At 68.6% G+C, this 8,785-nt stretch overlaps 1 protein-coding gene across 2 annotated transcripts; it reads right to left on the bottom strand.

Annotated features, from left to right (window-relative positions):
* Positions 1–225: 225 nt before the first annotated feature.
* Positions 226–8,495, bottom strand: LOC132008781 (signal peptide peptidase-like 2B). Of its 2 annotated transcripts, none has more exons than XM_059387333.1 (8): positions 8,373–8,495; positions 3,311–3,430; positions 2,497–2,679; positions 2,054–2,143; positions 1,385–1,524; positions 986–1,128; positions 647–743; positions 226–348 (listed from the first exon to the last, which is right to left on the bottom strand). In XM_059387333.1, the coding sequence occupies exons 1-8, from the start codon at positions 8,433–8,435 to the stop codon at positions 297–299; spliced, it is 888 nt and encodes a 295-aa protein (XP_059243316.1). In that variant the 5' UTR covers positions 8,436–8,495; the 3' UTR covers positions 226–296. The 2 variants fall into 2 exon arrangements, with proteins under 2 accessions (XP_059243316.1, XP_059243317.1); XM_059387334.1 differs by having other exon boundaries at positions 313–391; positions 8,373–8,494.
* Positions 8,496–8,785: the final 290 nt, after the last annotated feature.

The following is an 8,785-nucleotide window of genomic DNA, read 5'->3' as shown; positions in this document are numbered from 1 at the left end:
CACCCCTCGCCCGGCGCCCGGGGGCTCCGCGCACCCCGCCGCACCCCCCGGCCACTGCATGTTCCCTACGAACATCCCTCTTCACGCCTTGTGGCAGCTCCAGGAGGGAGGTCCCCAAGGGTAGAGCAGGACGCAGCAGGGTAGGGGACAGACCTCGGCCCGCGCCCTGCCACCCAGGAGCCCACGGCCCCACCGCTGCAGGCCCCTGGCCTCTGACCTTGGGACAGCAGCCCGGAAAGGCCTCACCCCACAAGCTGAGCTTTCTGAGCACCTTTTGGCAATGGCCGCCGGGCCCATCAGAACCAGACCGGACCCCCTTCCAGGTCTGGAACAGCAGCGCTTGTGCCCCTACAGTCCAACATGCATCCACGCTGTCCCCACGGGGTCTGAGCTGCAACGGGGTGGCAGGGAGGGGGCAGGCCGGAGAACCCCCCCCTTCCACTCTGCCCTGCTCTGAGGCCAGGAGCCCCAGCCGGCACGGGGTGGGCGCGGGAGGCCTGCCCACGGCCGCGGGGGAGGGAGGGGGTCCTCCGCATGGTCCAAGTAGGGCTTGGAGCTTCAGGGGCCAGGAGGCGGGCCAACGGGGCTAGGCCCAGGCACCGGGGCGGGGGCGCAGGGCCCTGCGGGGGGTGCCCCCCGGGCTTACCTGCACCTGCCGAAGGGCAGCCTCTGGACGAGCGGTGACAGACAGCTGTAGAGACCGGTGGACGAGGACAGGCAGAAGATGCCGATGATCACATAGACTGTGGGCGGGGCCGCCAGTGAGGGACGGGGTGGGGTGGGGTGGGTGTGGGGGGGGGCCGGGCACACCCACCGCTGGAAGGGCCCGGCGGGGTCCTGAATTCACAGGGTGAATGGGAGGCACAGCTCCTGCCCCAAGGCCCCCTCCTCCGGGCTCCATCCACCCCACAACCAAGCAGCGGGGCTCCTCCCGGTGGGCTGGGGGCCTGGGCCTCGGTCTCGGGCAGCAGGGGCGGGGGCGCACCGAGCTGGTCGTAGAAGTGATACAGCAGCACCAGCATGGAGCAGCACATGACCACGAAGACACAGATCATCACAGGGGTCACGTCCACGGCCTCGTCCTCCTGCTTCTCAGGCCCGTCGTCCCGCTTGTGTTTCATGTACCTTCTGGGGGAGGCACAGACGCGTCCAGGGGACGCCCCCCGGCTGGCACAGCACCCAGATGCCGAGGGGCTCCCTCTCCACACCCACTGTGTGTCCCTGCCGTGCCCTCCATGGGGGGCGCCACACCGGCGCCAGGGACCTCGGGAGCCATGCTGTGACAGCCACTTTGATGGCGAGTGACAGGATCCCCTCCTACGGCGCTGGGACCACCCACAGACCCGCCCAGCGCACCCCATCACTGGCCTCCCCGGGCACTCACTTCTTCACGTCCCGGCTCCCAGCCCAGTAGCCCCCGAGGGCCACAGTGCCCACAGCCATGACGAAGATGATGACCATGTTGTAGTCCAGCATGGGCTCATTGGGGGCGTACAGCGCTGCCCTCACCGCTCGGCCGAAGCTCTGCCTCGGAGAACGCACCAGCTCAAGGCTGCAGCCGCTGTCCCTGTCCCTCACCCACCCCAGGGGGCCTGTCCCGGAGGGCCCCGAGCCCCATGCCTTCACCCGCCACTCCCACCCCAAGAAAATCAGCTTCCCACAAGGTCAGGGGAAGGGACCCGTGTGCGTGTGGGGACACGAGCCCTGAACGGGGACGCGCATGTGCACAGGAGGGGCACGTTGCATGGGGAGCGTCTAGCAGGCTTGGGGGGGACGTGCAGATGCTTCCGCAAAGACAGAATGTTCCGTTCTTGTGCCTGGAAGCTCGCCGGTTCTTGAAGGCACCCCGCAAACTGCGGGAGAACACGGGCCCCTGGTCAGACGGGGCCGGGCGGGGGCAGGGCGGCCTGGGGACCCGGGCACTCTGACCTCGGGGCGGTTCTCCACTCCTGCCCTCTCCGGGGGAGCTGGTGATGTGTGCGGCGCGAACCACCCACCCAGCAGGCACGCACGCGCCCGGCCAGCGCGGACGGAAGGAGACAGGAGGCCCCACCTTGAAGATGTCCAGCATGTCTTTGTGGCTGAGCAGGGCCACGGGAATGCCGATCTCGTCATACTGCGTCTTGTTGCCTCCTGGGGGGACCTGGGGGCCAAGGCGGGGAATGCGGCAGGGACAGGCCAACTTACCAAGGCCCACCCGGGACGAGGCGCTGCCCCCAACCGTGGGGTGCGCCGAGCCCGCCCTCTTGGAGGGTGCAGGGGCGGACTGTGTGTGTGACTGTCCCTCCCTGCAGGGGGAGAAGAAGCTCGGGCTTCACTTTCCGGGCCTCAAGGTCAAGTCGCTTAGGGGCCGCCCTGCCCTGGGATGCCACCCGCCCTCAGAGGGCGCCCCCACGCTCTGCCCTGAGGCCTTGTAGGACAGCCCTACAGGACCCCAGGGCCGCTCTGGGCCGCGCCCCTCCGAGACGTCCCATCCGGCACGGCCCGGGGCCCTACCAGCGCCTCCTTGCTGACGATGAGCAGCCCGCGCGCCCCGCCGCCCTGCGCCAGCCGCACTTTCTCGTAGAAGGTGCAGTTGCCGCGCGCCACCAGCGGGATCTGATTGCTGAAGCCCCTGGCGGGGACGTCGGGCGGGGAGCAGAGCACGGAGGCCGTCCAGTCCCGCAGCTGCAGGAGAGACTAGGGAGCGGGGCGCGTTTACACCGGCCGCCCCAGGAATGGGGGGGGGGGGGCAGACACACACACGTTCACACGGACCTGTGTGTTCACACACACACACACGCCCACATGCACCCACACGCACAAGCGCACACGCACACACACCCAAGCGCGAGGCACACGGAGGAACAGGTGAGTGCTCAGAGGACACTGCGGCAAACCCTCCGTGCCTGCCCGGCAGGCGGGAGCAGCGGCCTCGGGCTGAGAATCATGCACCCACAGCAGGGCTGCCGGTCCCGCCCTCACTGCTCTAGGGACCCCTCTGCCAGCCGGCCCCCCGCCAGCGTGTGGGGACGTGGCCAGTGCCCCTAGTGGGAGCACCTGGACATCTTTTGTTTCTGACCAAGGGCACTGAGGCCCAGAAAGGTTATGGGGCTGCTCTGGGGCCACCTGAGATCCCAGCAGCCCCGGGAGTGTGCCCAGACCCCCCGCAGGGGTTTCACAGCTGAGGCCCTTCCTCTGTCCTCCTACAGGACAGACCCGACCCCAAGTCTGGAGGGGGCGTCCCACAGCACCTCCGGGCCTGCCAGGCCCACCAGGAAAGACCCCAGTGGGAAGACCGTCCTGAGGAAGGGCCTCAGTGGGCACTCACCGCTTTGCCAAGGTCATGTGGCAGGTGGGCCCACTGTGGGTTGTAGAGTATGCAGTAGTCTTTGCCTTTGGGACCCCCTGTCTCGGAGACCACGTGCACCATGCCGTACTCACAGGCCACCTGGAGCAACAAGGCAGGGGTCAGAGCGCTTGGCAGACGCGGCAGGGTCTGAGCCAAACAAGGAAAGCCCCGCGCCCAGGGCTCGGGCTGGTTTCCTCCTCCTACAGGACAGACGGGACACCGCCGGGCGTCTGATGCTGGAGAAAACCAGGCAGGGCAGCAAGGGTGGGGACGGGTGTCCCCAGGGAGACGCGGGTGCTGACTGTGGCCCTGTCAGGTCCTCTCCCTGTGGCTCCTGCGGAAGGCACAGCACCACCCCACCGGGTCTCGCGCAGGATCCGTGGGACAGGAAGAAGACAAACCCGTGCCTCTGTCACGAGAGGGACACAGCGGGGGGACACAGACCCATCCCCAGGCCCTGGGTGGCGGCTCGAGGCTGGAAGACAGGGCAAGGCCGGGAGGAGCTTCCAGCACACCCGGCGGGGCACCCCTCACCCGCAGGCTCCTGGAAGAACTACCTGCTGGCCACAGACTGGGAAGGCCAGCCGGCTCCGGACCCTCGTCCCACACCTTACTTTCCGGGGGGACCTCGCAGCCTCGGTCACATGACTGGCCCCTGCCAGGAACAGGCCAGCGGAAGCCCGGTCGGGCCTGGCCGCCCCGCTCAGAGGCACGGCAGGAAGCAGGCGGTCTGCAGGCCGGCCGCCCTGGGGCTGGGAGCCGGGGGACTCTGCGGCCCAGGAGTCATGCGGACGCCACGGGGCACGGCCGGCTCTCCGCGCAGGCCCGGAGCCAGCAGAGCGGGTCTCCCCACCCTGCCGCAGCTCCCCAGGAGGAGGGGGAGGGGCTGCCAGCGCCACGGTCCTCCTTCCAAGCCTACGGGACAGCTGGCTGCTCGGGGAGGGCCGCGCCAGAGGGTCCTGACGACCCAACAAGCGAGGCGTGGGGCACACCCGGAGTCCTCGGACACCGGACGCCCCTCAAGGACAGCGGCGAGGCGGGGGGCCTGGGCCAGAGGGGCTGACTCTCTTTTTTTCGGTCGAACACCGGCTTACTCTCCAGGAAAACCTGCCATTTCATACAAAGGGGTCCCCACGTGCCGCCCACCCACATCTCCTGCCTGGACACCGCAGCCCTCCCCGGACTGCGGCCGGCTGGCTGGCAGGCCTTTCCCACCTCCTCCCTGGGCTCTGGCCGGGACACAGAGCCCCCCGCAAGCACAGGCTCCATCTCTTGGGAGCACTTCGTCAGCAGAGACTCCCACAGCACCCGGGGCCCAGGTCTCGGCGGCTCTGCCCCAGGCAGGCTCACCCCGAGTGCGAGCAGGTCCCAGGGGCGTGCTGAGGGAGGAGGGGTCTTAGGAGAGAAGCCGGTGCTAGAAGCCAAGGGGGTCAGTCCGGCCACTGCACCTCGGGGGGCCCCGCCCGCCTGGCCCAGAAGCCTGCTCTGGGCACCTTGGGCTCGCAGGGCCCACACTTCTGGAGCTTGTGCTCCCTGTAGGCTGCGATCACCCAAGACTGAGATGGAAAACTCCCTCCTTGGACCCCCAAGAATGTGCCAAGGAGCCAAACACCTAGAGCCGCTCGTCTGGACGCGGACACTTGATAGGGTCTGGCCGACACCGCCAGCCACACGCCCCACCGTCGGGGCAGAGCGCGCAGTGGACTGGGCCGCAGTCCCACGGGATCACAGCTCCCGACACCAAGCCTGGGCCACTGACGGGATTCCGTGCAGCCAGACCCATGGTGGAAGCCCAGAAAGGCCCCGGCCACTCCAGGGGCTTCTCACCCTGGCCACTCCAGGGGCTTCTCACCCTGGCCCTGGTTACGCTGAGCTGATGGCAGCGTGGAGACCCCGCAGCTGGCAGGGTCCGCTCCAGGGACCCCGACTACCGGCTCTTCCAGCCGGCACCTCTGACCTGACCCCGCTGCCTGCTGCCTCGTGCACTGCCGGGGGTGTGCAGAGAGGCCGTGCTGGCGGGACGCTGAGCTCCCCGAACCCAGGCTCGTGAGGGGCGGAGCTGGGGGCTGCCTGAGGCCAATCAGGGGTCTCAGAGCACCTGCAGGCCGCACCCTTCCCTCCTCTGCCCTAGCAACCTCCGCACACCTCTCGTGGCCCCTCATTCCCTCCACTGGACGCAGAGCCAGAAGCCTCCCCTCCACTCTGCCCACCAGACCACACCTGCCAAGGGCACCTGTCCGCCCAGCCGTAAGTGCTCTACCTGTCCGTACTCGGCTTCCAGAGGGTCACCCCAGGCTCAGAACTGCAGGCTCAGAACAGAGGACCCCGGCGCCCCTCCTTCTGCACTCTAAGTGGGGTCGTATTGGAGCACACCTGCCCCATTCCCGCACGCAAGGCCTCTGGCTGCTCTCTGTGACCCCCGCAGAGCTGCGAGGTTGCGCCCGAGACCACGTGGCTCACGAAGCCAGAAACAGTCGCTGTCTGGCCCTTTTCAGGACACGTCTGTTGACCCCCGTTCTGTGGGATCCAGACTGTGGGGAAAAGTGTTGTTTGTGTAAAACGGGGACGCGCAGAAGCTGCTTCTCTTTACAAAGGTCACCTGCGCGCACAGAGGCGCACCTTACGGACCTCGCCCCCCACAGCCCGCACGGCTGGCTGCCCGTTAGGAAGTGACGCCGCGTGCACGTCAGATGCCAGCGTGCGGAGTGAGCGGACCCAGACGTTCTCCAGAAGGACCACCCCAATCCGGAGAGCCGGAGACCGCTGGGACCACCAGACAGACCACCTTCTGACATCACAGTCTCTAAGCGGGCTCGGGAGCCTCTAGGGAAACCACGCTCCGGGAGACCACGAAGGCACCCGCAGGCGTCTGAGAAAAGCTCGAGTGCAGGCCGGAAGCAGTCGTGCTTCTAAGACTCGGTCAGTTCCAGGACAGGGTGGGGGCGTAAGAGCCCAGGAAGCGTGGGAAGAGACGCTGAGGCAGAGGAGGAGCGGGGACAGGTGCGGGGGGGGGGGGGGCGGGTGGTAGAGGGGACAGGCTGAGGAGGGCCGAGGGGACAGGACGGAGAAGGGAGGGAAGGTGCGGGGAGAGCCCGACCTGACTTCAGATCTGCCAGGTACCAGACCCCACCACCATCCTTATGTGCGCAGCTCGTCGCCACTGGGGGACACACGTCTATTTAGGGACTCCCTCGCCCAGGGACACACAGTGGTGGCAGATGAATTCGGGGCTGCCCCAAGCAGCGTGCCAGCCGGTGGAAAGCTGGCCTCATCCTCAGGCGCCGGGACCCAAACTTGCACAAAGAACCACACCCACCCACCACAGTGCCATCGGTCCTGTCCCGGGGCAGACAGACGGACAGACCCGGGCTCTGCCCGGAACAACCAGCACAAGTGCTCATCACACGCGGCGACACCGGCCTCTGCTCGCACACAGGACAAAGTCCAAAACCCTCAGCCTGCCCAGGAGCGCCAGGAGCCTTCGCCACCTGCCGGGCGCCTGCCCTTTACCTTCGGCCTGGGAGCCACTCCTGCTGCCCCTCCCCCACGCCCTTCAGCTGCCGGGGCAACTCCAGCTCCCCTCAAGGGCACCCGAGGGCCTCCTCTGGGGTGTCACCTTTCTTGGGGTGTGAGCACGTTACCAACCAGGGTGGACTCCTCACCTGCTCGAAATGAGTCGTCAGCTCTCACACCTTCACCCCTGTTCCAGCCGCTCAGCCCCGCGGCCCCTCCCTCTGCCTTCGAGACCTGGCAAACTCCTGTTCATCCTTCAGAACACCCCCCCGGGGTCCCCGCTTCCACAAAGCCTCCCCAAGCAAACCGGGTCACTCCCTCCATGGGGCCCCCATGGCCCTGTGTCCACTTCTCCTCCGGCTCCCATTCAAAATGTCCCTGCCCCCGACGGACTTAGACTGCTGAGGGACGTGAGGGCGTTGGGGCAGGGCCGGGGGTGCTCAGCCCAGAGCTGGGGAGGGGGCAGCCCAGAAAGCTCCTCGGGGGTGGGGAGAGGGAAGAACAACTCAGCTGAGACCAGAAGCACGACCAGGGCCATTCCAGGGACACGGGGAAGACCAGAGAGCAGAGTGCCCTCCGCGAACTAGGAAAGGACGGGAAGTGGCCCAGGCAGCCAAGGCACACACGCTGGCCGCCTCGGAAGGCGCTCTTTGGGATGCAGGACCTGACACACTTTCAAAGACCGCTCCTGCTGGGTCTAGTCTGGGAGGGGACTGGGGATGCGGAGCGCACCGGCCACCTGAGGCCGCCGTGGACGGGCAGTGGGCTGGGGTGCACCGGTCAAGGGGAATGGCTGCGTTCCCAGGGCAGTTAGGGACACCGCGCCCTGAGCTGCATGACCCAGGGGAGAGCGGGTGAGGACGTGGGCTCCCGATGAAGTCCATCAGCCCGCGGGCGGCAAGACCCCGCCAGCCCGAGACCCTTAACGAGCCGGGGAAGGAGCACATACAGCACCCCGCGGGCACCACCGGGCGCGTCCTCACTGCACTCCTCCTCCGGCCGCAGGTGAGCCGCTGACGCCCAAAGCGGGTTCCTCCCTTGCCCAAGGTCAGCGGACAGAGTCCGGGGCGGCGACACGACCCCACTTCCAGGGAGGGTCTCCCGGCCGCTCCGCGACACGGCCAGGCACCGCGCCCCGTGCTTACCGCAACACGCCGCGCGACAGGGGAAACTGAGGCTCGGAGACCGGCAGCCGCCCGGCCAAGGCCACGCAGCCAGGCAGGGGCGTCCCCGGCGGCGGCTGGACACCTCGAACCGGAGCGGGGCCCGGCGAGGTAGGGGACTCCCCAACTCCAGACCCAGACGCGCTGAGCGACGCTACAGCGGGGGAGGGCTCCGAGGCGGAGACAGGGCCGGGGACAGGCCCGCAAGGTCACGGCCCGGCTCCCGGCTCCCGGGCCGCTCGCGAGGGGGGCGCGCGAACGCGAGGCCGACCCCCAGGCCGGGTCGGGCGGGGCCCGCGCGCGGTCCGGGGCCCGGGGCCCGGGCGTCACAGCCGGCGGGGCCGGCGGGGCCGGCGCAGTCTCACCTGGGCCACGAGGAGGAGGAGGAAGGCCACCGCGAGCCGCGCCAGCGCCGCCGCCGCCGCCATGTCGGCCGGTTCCAGCCGCGGGCGTCGCCAGATGTTTCCCAGCAACGCCCCGGCGCGCCCGGCGCGCTTGCGCCGTCTGTGCTCCGCGCCTGCGCGCGGGGGCAGGGTCAAAGGGCGCGCGGCGGCGCCTGCGCAGAGGGGCGCCGTGCGGCAAGATGGCGGTGAGCGCGCGGCGGGGCCGGCGGGGCGGGACGGGACCCGGCCGCGCTCCCCGCCTCACGCGCTCTGCTTTCCCCGCAGGACAAAGAGAAGAAGAAGAAAGAGAGCATCTTGGACTTGTCTAAGTACATCGACAAGACGATTCGGGTGAAGTTCCAGGGCGGCCGCGAAGGTGAGGCCCCGCCGCCCGC

Source organism: Mustela nigripes, unplaced genomic scaffold (genome assembly GCF_022355385.1).
Source record: "Mustela nigripes isolate SB6536 unplaced genomic scaffold, MUSNIG.SB6536 HiC_scaffold_1022, whole genome shotgun sequence".
Taxonomy (NCBI): Eukaryota; Metazoa; Chordata; class Mammalia; order Carnivora; family Mustelidae; genus Mustela; species Mustela nigripes.
The sequence above is the reverse complement of the archived record's forward strand: the minus strand, read 5'-3'. Positions and strand labels throughout refer to the sequence as shown.